General features: G+C 44.0%; 1 protein-coding gene and 1 long non-coding RNA gene across 5 annotated transcripts in view; one reads left to right on the top strand and one right to left on the bottom strand.

Moving 5' to 3' along the window:
* The window catches only part of LOC130363707 (uncharacterized), a 55,195-nt gene extending 43,020 nt beyond the window's left edge, over positions 1-12,175 (bottom strand). The window contains exons 1-2 of the long non-coding RNA XR_008891884.1: positions 12,148-12,175; positions 4,325-4,410 (exon numbers count right to left, since the gene is read on the bottom strand). This is a non-coding gene — a long non-coding RNA (uncharacterized LOC130363707). The remainder of the gene's footprint in view (positions 1-4,324; positions 4,411-12,147) is intronic.
* Positions 12,162-21,228, top strand: part of COQ2 (coenzyme Q2, polyprenyltransferase) — a 39,922-nt gene continuing 30,855 nt past the window's right edge. Inside the window, exons 1-3 of one of the 4 annotated variants that reach the window (XM_056568724.1) lie at positions 12,162-12,293; positions 13,502-13,819; positions 16,180-16,346. In XM_056568724.1, the coding sequence (XP_056424699.1) occupies positions 13,510-13,819; positions 16,180-16,346 (477 nt within the window). In that variant the 5' untranslated portion in view covers positions 12,162-12,293; positions 13,502-13,509. The other 3 variants (XM_056568725.1, XM_056568726.1, XM_056568727.1) reach the window with 3 other exon arrangements.

Below are 21,228 nucleotides of genomic sequence, written 5' to 3'. Positions count from 1 at the left end.
TGTGATAAACAAGTACTATCAGATCTACAGGATCTGTTGGAAGAAAATGTAACAGGAAGTAGAACACCTGCCCCACCACATTCAAGTCTGAAACCATAGTCAAAAACAACCCCCCCCCCCCCCTATAGTCAGTTCAATAACAGACACATTTGTCAATATGGTTACTAATGATTTGATCAGCATGAAATTGCATGGCACTCAAAAAAGCATCACAAAAAGAGAAAAGAAAGCCCTGTAGGAACTACAACATAACACTGAAATAGTTGACCACAGCCCTCTGGGGGCAATATTGTAATAATGAGGACTACAAATGCATGGCACTTGGCTGTTTGAATGATCGGAACAGGTATATCCGCCTTGACCATAACCCTACAGAAACATATGTGTCTGAGTTGAAAACAATCTTGATGGATGTGCAATCAAGATTCCTCATTACAGAAGAGGAATTCAGGGTAATGTTTAACCCCAAACCGATCTTGGCACCGTTCTATGCGCTGCCTAAGATCCATAAACAAAAGGATCCGATCCCAGGTCGCCCGATTATTTCAGGGAATGAAAACTTAACTGAGGACATAAGCGTTTATGTCGATGAGATATTGGCACCTTTCGTTTGTAGTCTACCATCATTTATCAAAGATACAAGTGACACCATCGTCAGGCTTAATGATATTTCCTTTCTGCCACATAGCAAGCTTGGATGTGGAAGCATTGTACACCAATATTGAGCACAATTAAGGCTTGGATGCGGTCAATTTCTTTCTGAGCACGAGAGGAATTAAATTTTACAGTCACAACACCTTTGTTTTGTCACTTCTTCAATTCTTACTTACTCACAATTATTTCACCTTTGATGGATCTTTTTATTTACAACACAAAGGGACCGCGATCGGCACAACGTGTGCACCCAATTTAGCAAATCTTTTTTTTTGGCGTGGTGGTAAAATACTATTATTTTTTCAGACACTATGCACCAGTACACCAAGCACATTTTATTTTGGGGTAGATATATAGATGATGTTTTGTTATTTTGGGGTAGAACGGTCACACTTTTCACAAATTTGTCAGAACACTAAACACCAATTCTATCGCTATGCACTTTACTTTTCAAATACATGAATAAACAGTTTTTTAGATTTGCTAATTTGTTTGGAACCTGACGGCGGTGTCACAACACGGATCTTTACGAAGCCAACATCTACAAATAGCTTCCTTAATTGGAATAGCCATCTTCTGACCCCACTCAATATATATATAATCTATTAAGGATGCCGCAGCACACAAAAAGAGTTCAGGTGCAAAAAAAACAGTGGTTTATTCCATGGTAATACAAGAACGCGACGTTTCAGCTGCCAGTGCAGCCTTTCTCAAGCAACAAAATAGTGACCATACAGAGTATTGCGCCTACTGCCTGCGATCGGGTGCGTGCCTATGTTTGCGGCACACCTGCAGTCGCGACCTATGGCTGTGTGGCGCTTACTTTAACACATGTTCAGACCGTGCAGCCACGGCTGCGTTCTGATTCGTGCCCTTGGCAGGACACGCCCCGGATCACGCCGTTTGACTGCCCGGTCTTCCCTAACGTATCATGGCAGCACTGACATCCTTTCCTCTAAGTGCGCGTTCGCAGACGGGGGAGCGGTCACGTGGCGTCCAGGTCATGTGATGCGAGGAGGTCACCTGGCCGCTCCTGGTGTTCCGCGAGCGCGGAGATGTACATCACATATCCAGACTTTACTGTTACCTAGAGCAACGACGGTTTTACACATAGAGACAGGTAGGATGGGTGTGACCACCTTGCCCCCGCCTCTTTTACTAATCACTTGATTCACCTGTTGCAATTATTGTTAAAATGTTACTTTTTATAATATGTGCAGCTTTTTCATATGTAAATAAATTTTAATATACCACTGGGCACTTGTGCAATATTGTTATTATAGTGGTTAAAGTGACCCTATATCTTAAATGCACTTTTTGTAACTTATTCTCACTAATTGATGTATCACTAATTTGATTGATGTGTGTGTTCATTTACATATAAATACTCTGTATGGTCACTATTTTGTTGCTTGGAATAAACCACTGTTTTTTTTGCACCTGAACTCTTTTTGTGTGCTGCGGCATCCTTCCTAGATGTCTGACTAGCTTTGACCAAAGCTTTTTTCGCCGCTTGCACCAGCATTATGTTATAATAGGACGTGCTGCTCCAACCTGGTTTCTGTATATATATATATATATATATATATATATATATATATATATATATACACATATATATATATATATATATATATATATATATACACACATGTAGAGACACTTTTTAAATATAGAAATACTCCATTCAGTCTTCTGTCTCCTGCTCAGTCATGGCAGCAGTGTGCTTCCCCCCCCCCCCCTTCTCTTCACCGGAGCACACAAGCAGCAGCTTTAGACCTGCAGACCTGTCAGTCATGAAGTGGGTCCATGACATAGGTGATAACGAGTGGACACAGCAGGTCTAGTATGTATCCCAGGAGGCAGGGAGGCAGTTCTTTGACTGGCTTTTTCAGTATGAACACAATAACCCCTGAAAAAAGTGCATAGATCCTATGCAAAAACCTATTAAATACTTAAAGTAAAAAAGCGTATATAGATCCGTATTGAAAAATAGCAAAATGTTATTGACATAAATATGATCCAAATACATACATTGAAAATCAAGTAAAATGCATATATAGATTGCAGACATAGCTGCAGTCCGCAGCCACAAAGGCACATGAATAAGGGGTGGTCAGATGGGGACTCAAATGCTATCATAAACGTGACTAAAGTAATATAAAGTAATACCTATAGAATTCCCAAAAGAAATTGACACACAGCATAGTGATAAAGGGAGACAGATAAATTAAAATTTCTTCTGGAAGAAGCCTCATTGGTGAAATGTTGGGTGAGGGTGGTCTGGTGCACGCTTGTCACTCTGTCGTTTGGTAACTATACCTGTATACTATATTATTTGTGTTCGGTACTCTATGCTGTGACTCTATTATCTTTCTAATACATACCTGTTTGATTGTTTAGCTGACCATTGTGTCTCCGGGGGGAATTTTAATTTGTCTGTCTCCCTTTATCACTATGCTGTGTGTTAATTTCTTTTGGGAATTCTATAGGTATTACTTTATATTACTTTAGTCACGTTTATGATAGCATTTGAGTCCCCACCTGACCACCCCTTATTTCTGTGCCTTTGTGGCTGCGGACTGCAGCTGTGTCTGCAATCTATATATGTATTTTACTTGATTTTAAATGTATGTTTTTCGTTCATATTTATGTCAATAAAATGTTGCTATTTTTCAATACGGATCTATATACATTTTTTTCTTTATGTATATAATTGGCTTTTCCAGTATGAAATACTGAATTTTTTTTAATGAAAGCACTTGCAAAACCTATTGGTGTTGCATGGTTTACAACATATCTAAAGTTTTTATAGCGCCCATTTAAAACTTTTATCTAACAAGTTGACAGTTCTTTTATGTTTGATCTCCATAAAAAGAGTTTCAGATGTAAGAGCACTAGATATTTCTGTAACAACTGGAGATGTGGATCCGCGGTACCTTGTGTGGATGTTGGCTGGTTTTCACCAGAGCCCGCCACAAAGCAGGATGTACTTGCTGCGGCAGGCTGCTCCCAGGTCGCTAACCATGATACGACCCGTCCACTAAGGCAGTCGAGCTGATACGTGGCACATAGAGGATGGGACAGGCAGAAGGTCAGGGAAGGCGGCACAACAACAAGGTCAGAATACGTAGCAAGGAGGTCAGAGGGAAGGCGGCAAGGAAGCGTGCTCAGGGAATGAGGCAGGGAAAACTGGTACACGGTAAGACAAGACACAACACAGGTAAAGCTTTTTCCAAGGCAAAAGGGCACAAAGATCCGGCAGGGGTCAAGAGGATGTCCGGGGCTAAAAAGGTTCAGGAGCAGACAAGCACCAATCATTGGTGCGCTGGCCTTTTAAATCTGAAAGAGTTGGTGCGCGGACGCCCTAGGGGGTGGATGCGCATGCGCAGAGAACCAGGAATAGCGGAGGGGACAGAGAGCAGAGAAGGTAAGTGATGGCCTGGCGTTCGCATATGGGCGCCTCCCGCAATGCGAATGTGGGCACCGCCAGCAGCAGGGTGGCAAGAGTGCAGTGCGAGCTGTGACAATTTCTCATAGAGGATTTTCCTAGTATTTATGACGGAAAATATAGATTTTATTAATGACAGGAGACGAGTAATATCCCCCCTTTATTCCCAACCCTTATTACATATATTTGTTTATTTTTCAGCCTACTTAGACTACTCACCTGTTATGGATTCCAGATCGACTCTTGTCTTCTGCAATCAATTTCTCCATGGGTCCATTGCTTCTCTTCCATCGCCCACAGTCATCCTATGAAAGACAAATTGGATATTTTCTTCCTGTTCTACTATACTTACCAAAGTATATTCCCAGTTATTCTGATTTGATGTTACATCGAGAAAAAAGGGAGTGTTAATCAATTCATCTGTGGGCCAATATGACAATTAACATACTGATTAACATACTGTGGGCCAGTATGTTAATCAGTTAATCAATTCATCTGTGGGCCAGTATGACACATATTTAACCATTAAGGACTCAGCCCATTTTGGCCTTAAAGGACAACTGCAGTGGTAAACATTTATATATGCCTGTGCCCGGGCCTCAAAAACAAACAAAATAAACTCATACATACCTTCCTACGAGCCCCCGTTGATCCGGCACAGACCTCACGGTCTGGCAGTGCCGACATCATTCCACTTCCAGGGGACGGGGACGCCGCAGAGCCGTCGCCGTATCACCGGCTGTAGCGATGTCACGGCCTGTGATAGGCTGAGCTCACTGTCATGTAAGAAGCCGGACAGAGCTCCTTACATGACAGTGGGCTCAGCCTATCACAGGCCGGGGCGGGACATCGCTACGGGCATATATAAATGTTTACCACTGCAGTTGCCCTTTAACCCCTTAAGGACACATGACGTTCTCATACGTCTCCATTTCCGAGTCCTTAAGGACACATGACGTATGAGAACGTCATGTGTTTTACCGGCCCCCCGCAACCATCTGGAGCGGAGCCGGTCCCCGATGCCTGCTGAAATCGTTCAGCAGGCATCGGGGCATATCGCCCAGGGGGGTCATTATGACCCCCCATGTCGGCGATGGCCGCAGATCGCTGGACAATTCAGTCCAGCGATCTGCGGCGGATTCCGGGTCAATCGGGTCTCCAGTGACCCGGTGACCCGGAATTATTGGCTGATCGGGGCCGTCAGAGACGGCCCCGAACAGCCAGAGCCAGCAGGGGTGAGGTGGCACTGGTGCCACCTCACGATCGCCCTGATTTGTCGGCCGGATTACCGGCCGACCAATCAGGGCGCCTGCTGCGGGTGTCACTCCCGCAACCCGCTCCGCCCCTCTTCCGGAGGACGTGAGCGGGTGCGGGAAGACGACCCCGGGTGCTGGGGACCCCGATCCCCGGCGCCCCTGTTGGGATCGGGGCCCCAGGAGCAGCGGCGGCGGCGGAGACGACGAGGGACTGACCTGTGCTGCTGGATCGTTGGAGGTGAGTGACAGCCTCCTGCCGTTGCTTAGCAACAGCTCCCAGCATGCAAAAAGGGCATGCTGGGAGCTGTAGTTATGCAACAGCAGGAGGCAGACCACCACAACTCCCAGCATGCCCTTATGGGCATGCTGGGACTTGTAGTTTTGCAACAGCTGGAGGCACATTCTTTCTATGGAAAAGTGTACCTTCAGCTGTTGTGTAACTACAACTCCCAGCTTGCACAATCAGCTAAAGTGCATGCTGGGAGTTGTAGTGGTGCATCTGGTGGTTGCATAACTACAACTCCCAGCATGCCTATTGGCTGTCGGTGACTGCTGAGAGTTGTAGTTTTGCAACAGCTGAAGGCACACTGAGTTAAGTAGCAAACCAGTGTGTCTCCAGCTGTTGCATAACTACAATCCCCAGCATCCCCAGCCAATGTAGTATGCCTCCAGCTGTTGCATAACTACAACACCCAGCATGCCCTTCCGCTGTCCGTACATGCTGGGGGTTGTAGCTTTTGCAACAGCTGAAGGCACACTGGTTGCAAAACACTGAGTTTGTTACCAAACTCGGTGTTTCACAACCAGTGTGCCTCCAGCTGTTGCAAAACTACAACTCCCAGCATGCACTGATAGACCGTACATGCTGGGAGTTGTAGTTTTGCAACAGCTGGATGCTCCCCCCCCCCCCCCCAATGTGAATGTACAGGGTACACTCACATGGGCGGAGGATTACAGTAAGTATCCGGCTGCAAGTTTGAGGTGCGGCAAAATTCCTGCCGCAGCTCAAACTGCCAGCGAGAAACTACTGTGAACCCCCCGCCCGTGTGACTGTACCCTAAAAACACTACACTAACGCACAATAAAATAAAAAGTAAAAAACACTACATATGCACATACCCCTACACAGCCCCCCTCCCCTCCCCAATAAAAATGAAAAACGCCTGGTACGCCACTGTTTCCAAAATGGAGCCTCCAGCGGTTGCAAAACTACAACTCCCAGCATGCACTGATAGACCGTACATGCTGGGAGTTGTAGTTTTGCAGCAGCTGGATTTCCCCCCCCCCCCCCAATGTGAATGTACAGGGTACACTCACATGGGCGGAGGATTACAGTAAGTATCTGGCTGCAAATTTGAGCTGCCGCAAACTTTCTGCTGCAGCTCAAATTGCCAGCGAGAAACTACTGTGAACCCCCCGCCCGTGCGACTGTACCCTAAAAACACTACACTACACTAACACAAAATAAAATAAAAAGTAAAAAAACACTACATATACACATACCCCTATACAACCCCCCTCCCCAATAAAAATGAAAAACGTCTGGTACGCCACTGTTTCCAAAACGGAGCCTCCAGCTGTTGCAAAACAACTACTCCCAGTATTGCCAGATAGCCGTTGACTGTCCAGGCATGCTGGGAGTTTTACAACAGCTGGAGGCACCCTGTTTGGGAATCACTGGCGTAGAATACCCCTATGTCCACCCCTATGCAAGTCCCTAATTTAGGCCTCAAATGCGCATGGCGCTCTCACTTTGGAGCCCTGTCGTATTTCAAGGCAACAGTTTAGGGCCACATATGGGGTATCGCCGTACTCGGGAGAAATTGGGCTTCAAATTTTGGGGGGTATTTTCTGCTATTACCCTTTTAAAAAATGTAAAATTTTTGGGAAAACAAGCATTTTAGGTAAAAAAAATATATATTTTTTTACATATGCAAAAGTCGTGAAACACCTGTAGGGTATTAAGGTTCAAATTACCCCTTGTTACGTTCCCCGAGGGGTCTAGTTTCCAAAATGGTATGCCATGTGTTTTTTTCTTTGCTGTTCTGGCACCATAGGGGCTTCCTAAATGCGGCATGCCCCCAGAGCAAAATTTGCTTTCAAAAAGCCAAATGTTACTCCTTCTCTTCTGAGACCTGTAGTGCGCCAGCAGAGCACTTTTCACCCCCATATGGGGTGTTTTCTGAATCGGGAGAAATTGGGCTTCAAATTTTGGGGGGTATTTTCCACTATTACCCTTTTTAAAAATGTAAACATTTTGGGAAAACAAGCATTTTAGGTAAAAAAAATAATCTTTTTTTTTACATATGCAAAAGTCGTGAAACACCTGTAGGGCATTAAGGTTCACGTTACCCCTTGTTACGTTCCCCGAGGGGTCTAGTTTCCAAAATGGTATGCCATGTGTTTTTTTTTTGCTGTTCTGGCACCATAGGGGCTTCCTAAATGCGGCATGCCCCCAGAGCAAAATTTGCTTTCAAAAAGCCAAATGTGACTCCTTCTCTTCTGAGACCTGTAGTGCACCAGCAGAGCACTTTTCACCCCCATGCGAGGTGTTTTCTGTATCGGGAGAAATTGGGCTTCAAATTTTGGGGGGTATTTTCTGCTATTACCCTTTTAAAAAATGTAAAATTTTTGGGAAACCAAGCATTTTAGGTAAAAAAAATATATATTTTTTTTACATATCCAAAAGTCGTGAATCACCTGTAGGGTATTAAGGTTCACTTTACCCCTTGTTACGTTCCCTGAGGGGTCTAGTTTCCAAAATGGTATGCCATGTGTTTTTTTTTGCTGTCCTGGCACCGTAGGGGCTTCCTAAATGCGGCATGCCCCCCAAAAACCATTTGTCGCTCCTTCCCTTCTGAGCCCTCTACTGCGCCCGCCGAACAATTAACATAGACATATGAGGTATGTGCTTACTCGAGAGAAATTGGGTTTCAAATACAAGTAAAAATTTTCTCCTTTTTACCCCTTGCAAAAATTCTAAAATTGGGTCTACAAGAACATGCGAGTGTAAAAAATGAAGATTTTGAATTTTCTCCTTCACTTTGCTGCTATTCCTGTGAAACACCTAAAGGGTTAATACACTTACTGAATGTTTTTTTGAATACTTTAGGGGGTGTAGTTTTTATAATGGGGTCTTTTATGGGGTATTTCTAATATGAAGACTCTTCAAATCCACTTCAAAACTGAACTGGTCCCTGAAAAATAGTGAGTTTGAAAATTTTGTGAAAAATTTCAAAATTGCTACTGAACTTTGAAGCCCTCTGGTGTCTTCCAAAAGTAAAAACTCATAAATTTTATGATGCAAACATAAAGTAGACATATTGTATATGTGAACCCAAAAAAAATATATTTTGAATATCCATTTTCCTTACAAGCAGAGAGCTTCAAAGTTAGAAAAATGCAAAATTTTCATTTTTTTCATCAAATTTTGGGATTTTTCACCAAGAAAGGATGCAAGTTACCATAAAATTTTACCACTAAGTTAAAGTAGAATATGTCACGAAAAAACAATCTCGGAATCAGAATGATAACTAAAAGCATTCCAGAGTTATTAATGTTTAAAGTGACAGTGGTCAGAATTGCAAAAAACGCTCCGGTCCTTAAGGTATAAAATGGCCTGGTCCTTAAGGGGTTAAGGACGTTTTTTCCTCCTTGCCTTCAAAAAATTATAACTCTTATATTTTCATCCACAGACTAGTATGAGGGCTTGTTTTTTGAGCAACCAGTTGTCCGTTGTAATGCCATTACTCCCTTTACCATAAAATGTATGGCGCAACCAAAAAAAATACTATTTGTGTGGGAAAATTTAAAAGAAAACCATGATTTAGCAAATTTTGGAAGGTTTGTTTTCACGCCATACAATTTACGGTAAAAATGACATGTGTTCTTTATTCTGTGGGTCAATATGATTAAAATGATACCCATGATTATATACTTTTCTCTTACTGTTGCGCTTACAAAAATATCACAAACTTTTTAACCAAATTAGTACAGTGACCCCCCGACCTACGATGGCCCCAACATATGTTCATTTCAACATACGATGGCCTCTCAGAGGCCATCGCATGTTGAAGGCAGCAACAACATACGATGCTTTTGTATGTCGGGGCCTTCGCATAAACTACTATCCGGCAGCGCAGACTGCTTCAGCTGCCACCGAATAGCCGTTTACGGTGCCCCGTGTTGTCCGCTGACGATCACTTACCTGTCCTCGGGGCTCCGGCGTGTCCTCTTCGAGATCCCCTGCATCGTCGGCGATCTCCATCGTCGTCATCGCGTCGCTGCGCACGCCGTCCCTTCATCCAATAGGAGCGGCATGCGTAACGACGTGATGGCGGCGACGGAGAGCGAGGATGCCGGGGAAGCAGACACCAAAGGGACGCGGTGACAGCGATAGAAGGTGACATACAGGGCAGCGGTGACGAGCGGTGACGGTCCGGAGCGGCGGGGACACGTGAGTATATCTAATACCAGTGGTCTTCAACCTGCGGACCTCCAGATGTTGCAAAACTACAACTCCCAGAATTCCCGGACAGCCGTTGGCTGTTGTTGTAGTTTTGCAACATCTGGAGGTCCGCAGGTTGTAGACCACTGTCCTATGCTTTACATTGCACGGATCCCTCAACATACGATGGTTTCAACAAACGATGGTCCATTTGGAACGGATTACCATCGTATGTTGAGGGACCACTGTACATTTAAAATCCTTCTATTTTGAAGACATTTTTCCGTATAAGCGTCGGTATGAGGGCTCATATTTTGTGCCGTGATCTGTACTTTTTATTGATACCATATTTGCATATATAAAACTTTTGATACATTTTATATACATTTTTGGGAATAAAATGTTATAAAAAAGCAGCAATTTTTGACTTTTTTTTTTTAGTTCACGCCGTTCACCGTACGGTATCATTAGCATTATATTTTAATAGTTCGGATATTTACGCACGCGACGATACCAAACATGTTTATAACATTTTTATTTTATTGTTTTACACTTCTTGGGGGTGAAATGGGACAATTTACATTTTTATTGGGGGAGGGAATTTTTCAATTTTTTTTTACTTTTATTTTTACACTTTTTATGTCCCCATAGGGGACTATTTATAGCAATCCTTCGATTGCCAATACTGTTCAGTGCTATGCATAGGACATAGCAATGATCAGTGTTATCAGTCATCTTCTGCTCTGGTCTGCTCGATCTCAGACCAGAGCAGAAGACCCGTGGAAGGCAGCGGAGGCAGGTGAGGGGACCTCCGTCTGCCGTTCTGGATGATCGGATCGCCGCAGCAGCGCTGCGGTTAAGTATAGGACGTAAGTGTACGTCCTGGTGCATTAAGTACCACCTTACCAGGATGTACATTTACGTCCTGCGTAGTTAAGGGGTTAAAAAGTACCTTTCACCAAATTAACTGCTCTCAACTTCTTCAGGCTATGTTCCCTAACTACTCCTAACACCCCTCCAGCCCTTAATTTTTTTTTTTAGAGCTTTAAAAAGCTTCTTTCTTTTCTTCTTGGTCACATAGTGCAATTTTCCAGCAGGAGAAAGTAGGTGTTTCCCAGCAGTCATGACATAACTGAAGCCTGCTGGGGGACCACTTCCGCCCTCACATGGCTACAGTGCTGTGATCAATAGAAGACCTCAGGCTCTGTGCATGTTTCAGTCTGTGTTGCTATAGGTAAGGCTCTCCTGCAGCTTTCAGTCTGTGAAGCTTTCTGTGAGAATCTGTTGAGCTTTCACTTCTTGTGCAGCTGTCAATCAAGCTCAGTGCATAAAAGCACTTCCTGAGTTTGGACTCCTGCCAGGCCAGGAAGAGACCAAACTCACTGTATTAATTGTGGCAGGGAACAGAACAGAGCCACCTAGTGGACATTTTTTCTATTACATTTTAAACATATTTATGTTGATAATTTTACAAGCAAGTAAATGGGGAAATTGTCTGCTAATTACACAAGGAACAATAGATTAAAAGTTTTATTTGGTGACAGGTACTCTTCAACCTTTTGAATACCGCCTGCAGTAACTTGTAGCTTAAGGGCCCTAATGCGAAATCTGTAACATGTCTACTATTTATACTACTAGTGTCTTCCTATGGGTCAAAGGTGCCTTGGCACCCTTTCAGTTACAGGGCCCCGATGCAAATGCTTCCACCCCTATAGTTACGCCCCCTAGGGGGGGGGGAACATTGCGGCGGCATTATCTTCATGGCAATATAAATACACAGTGATAGGATCGCAAATTTGATTGTCAATGGGGAAAATCCACTATAAATTCAGGGTTTTTATTAGGTCAATTTCCATGTGTAAATTTGTCACAGTGCATGAATGGGTTTTGTTTCTATTTGCTGCAATTCATCTATGGATGTGTTTCCCAACCAGAGTGCCTATAGCTGTTGCAAAACTACAACTCCCAGCATGCCCGGACAGCCGAAGGCTGTCCGGGCATGCTGGGGGTTGTAGTTTTGCAACAACCAGAGGCACCCTGATTGGGAAACACTGTTCTCTGGATTCTCCACCACCAAATTTTGGAAGTGTTTCCCAACTAGAGTGCCTCCAGCATGCTGGGAGTTGTAGTTGTTAGGAAACACTGCCCTATGGCCCCTCCAACCCCCAGTCTGAGCTACTGAGCCCTGTCAGGCGACACATCATCTATAAGGGCAGGTGCACCACAAGATACACGCCCCTTCATTACACCATAGAACTATTTTATCTACCCGGACATAACTCTACCCAACCCTACCGACTGGAATCAGTGCAGACTACGTCACTCTGCCCATACTACACCTCCCAGCATGCTTCTAGGAGGATCGTGACGTCATCACTATGCGACCGCCGCTGTTCCGTCGCTCGCAGGACGTTCTGCCCGGCACGTTACGGAATAGCTCACGTGATAGGATCCGGTGGATTGAGCGCTTTCCCCCGTGATGTGGGTGTGTTAAACCAGTGACGCGCTGCATTAAATTGCTGACGTGAGGGACTACAAAGCCCAGCATGCCTCGATAAGCGGTGCATGTTGGAGCTTGTAGTTTCATAGGGGCAGCATAGCTGTAGGATGGGTGTCACATGATCTGGGATAGATGACAGCTGTAACATCTCATTAACCTGATCGCTTCTAGTTCTTTTTATGCATGTAGCTGCCTTGTACTAAGAACCATAATAATATATATTTGCTGCTAGAAGCCACGAACAGCTACATAAGGGCCTTTTTTTTTGTTTAAACCTTGAAGGTCTATTCACACATACAGTATCCTGCGCAGATTGGAGTCATTGTTTAGTCATTTAGTTTACATTGAAATCTGCAGCATTAAAATCCTGTGCATCAAATCTGCGCAGAATATTGTACATGTGAATAGACCCTTAGGGTATGTTCACACTGCGGAATTGTAGCTGAATCTCCGCTCGCCTGTTTCAGCGAGCGGAGATTAAGCCTTGCAGGTGGCGGTAGGACCGCGCGGCACTGCGCCGTCTCCACTGACGGCTATGCAGTGCTCGCGGACTTCTGCGCAAAGAATGAACATGTTCTTTCTTTGCGCGGAACAATTTCAGCGGCGGAATTGTCCGCCACTGAAATTCCGCAGTGTGAACGGGTCTCGCGGAAACCCATTCACACTGATGCTAACGTTCACTGTGCGGAATTTTACTCACGGAATTCCGCGGGGATTCCGCAGTGTGAACATACCCTAAAACTCCCTCTACCGCCATATAAAATCAGAGTCATACACCCGTATGGTTGTTGCATTGCAGCTCTGTACCACTAGGAGCAAGGGTCAAATCCTGGGGAAAAAAAGTGTGGGAATTCGCTTAAGAGTTCCACTCAAGGGCTGGTGCTGCAGGACTGCTGCTTATAGGAACAGGGTTCCTGCTGTGAAAAAAGTGCAGGAACTCAGTTCCCATGCGTTCCTGCAGGACTTGAGTCCTGACTAGGAGGTTGTATGGTGGTGTAATGTGACAGTGGAGATCGGTGCAATTGATCTGCTGGGCATCTACCTTCAGGCAGTAATACGGATGTTAGAATTCAGTCATACTGAGTGCGTGGGGCCGGTACGGAGCTTCTGTATGGGCCTTATAGTGTAGTGTCATTTCAATAAAGAGAAAAGATGCTTATAATAATATTTTTTTTTTCTTCTTCAATTGACAGGATAAGAGATGGCCTCTAAGTTCAGGCTGATCCGAACATGCATGCCTATGAACAGAGCGGCGTACACAGCTCATACTGGGGGTATGTCACGTTCTGTGGCCTGTTGCTTCCATAGAAAGGACAATGAGAAGAAACTCCTCACATCCAGATGGCCGAATACCAACAATGCACCCAACCACATTGCGGGTCAGAGTGCCCAGCTGAGAACTTCACCCAATATTTGGACGAGGCCTAGGTTTTCTGCAGCTGGAGTGGTTGAAGCCATGCCAAAGAATGCCCAGCCTTATCTTAGGCTTATGAGGCTGGATAAACCTATAGGTGAGAAGAGCACCTCACACTTCACACACGGTCCAGGGAGGATTGGGTCAATAAAAAGAAAGCACAGAGAATGTACATATACTGCTAGAAGATTTTCTGGTCTTGCCTCTTATCCCAGTTGGGTGGGTGTAGATTTTACCTCTTTTCTATTTTTTACCCTGAAGGAACTGGAATTTAAGCGTATTCTTATGGATGTGTTCGGCTAGCTTTCCACAAAGGTTTTTCTTTTCTGGTGTTTTTAGAAATCTGCCACTGCAGTTTTTGAGCCAAAGTTAGAAGTGGATCCACAAAGAAGCAGAAGTATAAATCCTTCCTATATATATGTCCTATTCCTTTTGAATCCACTTCTGGCTTAGGCTCAAAAGCTGCAGTGGCAGTTTTCCAAAAATGCCCAAAAAAAACAAACCTATGTGGAAACCCAGCCTTAGGGTAAGTTCACTCTGACTCATTCAGGGTCTGTTCAGCTCTTTTTTTGCTCCGAACTGACTCTATCTATATGGGTCAAAGCACAACTGAACACCTTCAGGTCAGGATCCCATTAACTTGAATTGGTTGTCTGGTATTTTACAGGAGTTGAGTGGAGGAAAAAAAATAGGACCTAGGCTAGGTTCCCACTTGGCAAAAACACCAATAAGAATGCCCATTCTGCCACATGGAATTTTTTTGTGAAAAAACGCTGTGGCCAGATGTTAGCTGCAGGTCAATAGGGAACTGCAAAATGCCAGATCCACTTGGTGTTTTTCATTTTGGCATTTTTTATAAATATTTCTTTTTTTATTTATTTATTTATTTTTTTATCCTTTTGGCGTTTTCCAGCAATTTTTGGCTCCTGGACAGTTTTTCAAAAACGACCTCTTGTTGAGACTCTGGCGTTTTCTTTGGGAAAATCTTGGAGTTTTCCTCCCATAGAAGTCTAAGGGAGTGGAAAAATGCCATGTGGGTTTTAACTTTGGCGGTTTTGTAGGCAGTTTTTATTCTTTTTTTTTTTTATTGGGACTTTAGCGATACAAAAAAGGATGGAGATTCCTTTTTTTATTAAAATTTCATAAGGTTTCATTAAAAAATAAATAAATACAGTAGTGATGGAAAAAATTTATATTTAACGAAATTTATATTTTTATAACAACCTTTTTAAACAGGGATCAATTTATGTGGGCGGGCAGGGAACTAAAAATTTAGCCCACAATAATAAAAATTTAGAAAAGGGCCATTTAAATGTAAAAACAATATATTTTAATAAATTTTGTTAAACTTTTTATTAGTAGTGTATTTTAATAATGTGTTTAATAAAGTGTGTGTGTGTGTGTGTTAACTTTTTTCACTTATTTTTCTTTTCTTTTTTAAATTTTTTTAGGTGGTACTACTACTCCCAGCATGGAACAGACTGTTCCATGATGGTACTAGTAGTAACTGTGCTAATAGACAGATCGCCCTGGGTGTCACTTCTGACATCCGTTGCGATCCTCCTATATAATGTATAGAAGCTGGCGGCACAGCCGCTCTTCTCCGCTATCCTGCACTATGTTCCGTGATGTCAATTTATTCACGTCACAGATTCATATTTCCTGCAGAGAGCCGTGATTGGTCAGATGGTTCCAGTCAATCACAACTGCGGAAAATATAAATAGGTATATATACGGCATATACTACAGTGGGACCAGAGAAGAGCTTCCCGCATCTATACATTGTACAGGACGATCGCAGTGGGTGTCAGGAGTGACACCCGTTGTGATCTTTCCTTAACTGCAGGTACTACTCCCAACATGGAGCACACTCTGCTCCATGTTGGGAGCAGTAGTACCTGCAGTTAAGGACAGATCACAGCGGGTGTCAATTGCAGAGATGCGGAGCGGCTTTCTCCTGCGCTCGCATCTGTGCACTATACTCCAGCCCGCCACACTATTATTGTCGGCTACGTTTTTAGGTCCCTGCCGCCCACATAAATTGGTCCCTGTTTAAAAATTAATACAAATTTCATTATAAAAAATACCAATTTTGTTAAATACATTTTTTCCATCCCTATTGCATTTTTTTTTTTACCCAACAAATTTTGAAGAAAACGCCAAAGTGGCCAAAAATGCAATTTCCACTTAAAGGCAAAAACACGAGAAAAAAACTCCAGAAAAATGCTTAATTGCAGGGAAATCAGTGACAGTTTTTCTGGCGTTTTTTGAGCTTCCTTTAGCTGAGCACAACGGAGTGTGAATGAGACCTAAGGCTGAACGTTTGGTTTTGTCATGGCTAAGCAGTACATTCTTTCATCTTGTTCTAATATCTTTTTGTAGGGGTGACTTGATAGTAGTATTTGATAAGCATTATTTGTGCCTTGCTTTAATTTGTATTATTTTTGTGCTTTTTAGGAACCTGGTTGTTATATCTGCCATGCACTTGGAGCATTGCTCTTGCAGCACAGCCAGGATGCTTACCAGATTTTTATATGCTTGCCCTATTTGGCACTGGTGCAGTTCTGATGCGTGGTGCTGGATGTACTATTAATGATATGTGGGATAAAGACTTTGATAAAAAGGTATGATAGAACAAATGTACTCAGCTTACTACTGTAATATAGTATATTCATTTTTCTACCTAACAGGGATGTGGAAATCCTATTGCCCGACACCCGGGACATGTAGTTCCGGGCACTGGGCAGGTGAATTTTTCATAGACTTAGCCCTGTTTCGGCCAAGCAGAGCCAGACCGACTTCCCCCTTTTATTTTTATTATGCCGATGTGAGGTGCAGGAGCGGGCACAGACTTGCAGCATGGGACTCAAGTCTGCACCTCACACCGGCACTCGGTGTATGGTGCGGGCTCCTGACTCGAGCCTGCGCCATACCCGGCGTCCTTCAACTGATTTCAGTAGCCAGGGGCCGCCGCCGCTAATAGCCCGGCATGCGGCGATCGCCGTGGCCGGCTATTAACTATTTAGATCGCCGCTGCCTTGAGCAGGCTTATCCAAATGAACACAGATCAATGGAGTTCAGTAGACATGCATTGATCTGTTTTATGAATCTAATGATTCCTCATAATAGGGTATAAAAAAAAATATGTTTTTAATAAGTTTAAAAAAAAACACCCATTAACCCCTTCCATATTAAGTTCATATCCCCCACCCCTTTCCCATATAAAAATATGTAAACGGACTTCCGGTTCTGGCGCCATGCTGTAAGGACACGCGCCACACCAGCTCCGCTTCCGGTATCTGTATATCTCCGCTATTCTGCATCGTTCACCCCTGCCAGGGTGCTCTTCCCACTCCCTAACGATGGTGGGACTACATGGAAAGATATCTGCTGAGGATGGGCCACAGGAACCGCTCAAAAAGTCAAGGCAAGGCGACGGGAGCTGCGGAGGGCTTGGACAATATGGCAGGCTCGCAGGCCTTAAGCCACAATAGCTCTCTGGCTAGATCTGACAAAGCACCATCTGAAGCGGGGGAAGATAGGGACTTGTTCCCGATTGACTACACTTGGCTGGCAATAGAGGTTGCTAAAAGACTTCAGGACACGGTTAGTGCTTCTGTTCAAGTCTCCCTGGCCCAATTGCAGATGGAGGTGGCTGAACACGCTCACAGGCTAGATGAGGTGTATGATAGAATGCAGGGTCTAGAACATGACTTGAATTCTCTATCTGACAGAATGACTGAGATTGAGAAAGTGAATAGGCAGTTGTGGGACAAGGTAGACGATTTGGAAAATCGCATGCGGAGAAACAACCCACGACTTGCGCCATGTTTGCGAGTCGGTTATACTCATAGAGTGGGCTTACCTTATAGATGCCAGGTGGAGAGGGCTCACAGGCTGGGCCCGGACTTGCGCTCTGATCCTGAGAAGGATGACTTAACACGGCTCTGATTCACCGCAACCGCCCGAGACAAGTTATTGTCAAGTTCCTCGATTTCACAGATAAGGTTGAGCTACCGAGGGCGTTCCGCCAGCGCATAAAGAGGGACTCTTCCTGGAGGGCAGTAAGTTGCTTATTTTTGATAACTTTTCAGCAGAGGTGGCCAGGAGGCATAAATTGCTATCACCCTTATGTTCTGAGCTACACAAAGGCCAGGTCCACTTTGCACTGGTGTACCTGGCTGTCCTCAGAGTATTTAATCCGGATGGCTCCATCTCTACTTACGGATCGCTGGAAGAGGCCAAGACGGGTCTTGCTTCATATTGACCTTCTCCTGTCTGGCAGCATTTATCACAAGGCAGACACAGGTCATCCCTGGGGCGCTCTCCAATAACACTGCATTCTCCGGGATTCTCCTCATCTCTGAGCCATGCTGCGCCTAGGTGTCGCCACCTAAGGATCAGAGGGCTCCGCGCCCTTCCTCGCCTGAGTGAGGTTCTTTTCTAGGGTACTTATCCTGCAAATTTCTGAAGTATATTTGTTGCGTGTGCAGTTCTATTTTGCTATGAGCATGTCTCCGACTCCGAATTGATGGGGGACTTCTTGGGGTGGGAGGAAGGTCTTTGGGTTTGAGTTATGTTTGGGGATGGGATGGGTGGGGGGATTTGGTCTTCTGTGTGTTCTCAAAGGGCAGGCATTGGAATTTCCACCTTTAGGTTCTCTTGGCACTGCAAATTAGTTATTTCCCAGAATGTTAAAGGGGTATTCCAGGCAAAAACTTTTTTATATATCAACTGGCTCCGGAAAGTTAAACAGATTTGTAAATTACTTCTATTAAAAAATCTTAATCCTTCCAATAGTTATTAGCTTCTGAAATTTTCTGTCTAACTGCTCAATGATGATGTCACGTCCCGGGAGCTGTGCATGATGGGAGAATATCCCCATAGGAACTGCACAGCTCCTGGGACGTGAGTCATCAGAAAGCAGTTAGACAGAAAACAGCAACTCAACTTCAGAAGCTAATAACTATTGGAAGGATTAAGATTTTTTAATAGAAGTAATTTACAAATCTGTTTAACTTTCCGGAGCCAGTTGATATATAAAAAAAAGTTTTGGCCTGGAATACCCCTTTAATGACGCAGGACGCCCCAGAAACGTAGCATGGTGCTGAGACATCTTAAATCACATTCTCCTGACATTGCAGAAGGGAACAGCTGGAGAGAGAGGGCAGCCTGGCAGAGCTGACCTCTGGACCAGGGAGAAAATTCCGACTAAATGGCTCAGATAGCGCACTCCCAGAGACTTCAGATTTGTAAATCAATGCCGTCTTTATTGGTCAAGAATGGCAGTTTACAGTAGGACAACGTGTTTCAAAGGTTACACATTCTTCTTCAGGTCCAGTTACATCTTGTTACATAACGCACACTATATATACACAAAGCAAAATAAAATAAAAACGTCAGGAGAGAGGGTCACAGGGTCAATGGTGATATCACATGGCTCCTCTCCTATTGCAGTTCAGTGTGGTTCACTATATGGTATTTTTGATATCAATTATTTTTTTTCCCCAGTGAAATCAATAGGCTGGTTAGAGCCTATGTATAATCTGTGGCTGAGCAATGATGCTGAGCAGCAGGGTGCATGGCAGTGGCCTGTATGCTGGACCACATAAGGGGATCGAATCCTGGGGATGGTGAATAAACTTTAACATGGTTGTAGTATTTAATGATGATAGACATATCTGGGTCATTGTGTCAATGAGAGGATCAAATATGGAGCTGGTTCAATTGAGACAGGCAGAACTGAGTCAATTGCCGTGGAAAAGTAAACAAAGAGGTTGGCATGGGGGATACAAAGTAGGACATATAATGTTACAGTGTAGTTGCACAGAGCAATGTAAGAAACAGCCAGTAGGTGGCAGCAAATGTTAATGGTTGGATGCAATTTCTACCGTTCCAATGTAGTTACACAGAGTAATATAGGAAACCGTCAGTGGATGGCAGCAGATGTTGTAAATGAAACAGGATATAGGTACTTGTGTGTCAATTATGACTTTTGTATATGATGGATTGTTTTGGGGTAGAATTGATGCCAGTAGAAAGGATGTGTGGTGTTAGAGATTTCTGTTAGTATAATGTGTAATGGTAATTTCATAATACATTATACTAACAGAAATCTCTAACACCACATATCCTTTCGCCATGTGACGTCACCACTGACCCCGTGACCCTCTCTCCCGCCATTTTTTGAATTTTGCTTTTGTGTGTATATATAGTGTGCATTTTATAACAAGATGTAACTGGACCTGAAGAAGAAGGTGTAACCTTGAAACGCGTTGTCCTACTATAAACTGCCATTCTTGACCACTAAAGACGGCATTGATTTACAAATCTGAAGTCTCCAGGAGTGCGCTATCTGAGCCATTTAGTCAGAATTTTCTCCCTGGTCCGGAGCTCAGCCCTGTCAGGCTGCCCTCTCTCCAGCTGTTCCCTTCTGCATCTGCACCGCTGATCCAGCGGGACCGACGGCCAGCTGCCTCCCGACATTGGAACACTTTTATACAAGAGCATATCAGTGTTGTGCCTGCCCGCACAATATGCTAAGGTGAGCGAAATTTACATATACATTACTAGCATCCCATATTATCTGGGATTAACCGCACTATAGTGCCGCTTCTTCTCTTTTTCTCCCTCTCCTGATTCTCCTGACATTGCCCTATTATAAAAGAAGCATCGCATTTAGAAGAAGCCGAGTTCATACGAATGAGGAGATGGGGGTAGGGAAAGTGTTTGGCTCCCCCTCAGTGGGCCGTAGAGCTGGTGTCCTCATCCTGATACACAGGGCATTTCAACATGAGATCCTCTCTGTCTCTCATGATGCGGAGGGTAGGTGGTGTAACTTGTTGTTGTGAACGCAATCTTGAGAATGTGAAATACTGAACGTATATGGTCCAAATGGAGACAATTTGTCTTTCTTTGATCTCTTAGCTGCCCAAATACATCAGAGTGGTACGATTGATAAAATAGTAACAGGTGATTTTAATAATGTGATGTCGAGGGAGGAAGACAGAAGAAGGAATAGACATGGTGTTAGGTCCCGGGGGATATAGGGACACTACCCTATGTACATGGGATTCTCAGTTGGGGCTTGTTGATACATTGAGACTGCTGCACCCTGACTCCCGTGAGTATACTCATTTCTCTTACTTGCAGGATTCATGATCCTGCATTGATTATGTGTTTTTAACACAGTCACTGGTGTCTAGGGTTTTGCATAGCCGTTTAGCAGATTTAGTCATGTATGATCATGCCCCTGTCATCTGCGACTGTGCGGACACTGTGCCAAATGGCACTGATTATATTTGGCGCTTCCCCCAAGGGTTATCGAGAGAGGACGAGTTCTGGTAATTGTTAAAACATTGGTGGCTGGATTATGAGTCACATAATGTCTCCCCAGATATTGATCCTCAGGTATATTGGGAGGCAGCAAAAGCTGTGTTATGGGGCCGCATTATGGCGCATACGTCCAAACTAAAAAAGTGTATTGCACGTCAGTTGCAGGAGAAA

Source organism: Hyla sarda, chromosome 1, assembly GCF_029499605.1.
Source record: "Hyla sarda isolate aHylSar1 chromosome 1, aHylSar1.hap1, whole genome shotgun sequence".
Classification (NCBI taxonomy): Eukaryota; Metazoa; Chordata; class Amphibia; order Anura; family Hylidae; genus Hyla; species Hyla sarda.
The sequence above is the reverse complement of the archived record's forward strand: the minus strand, read 5'-3'. Positions and strand labels throughout refer to the sequence as shown.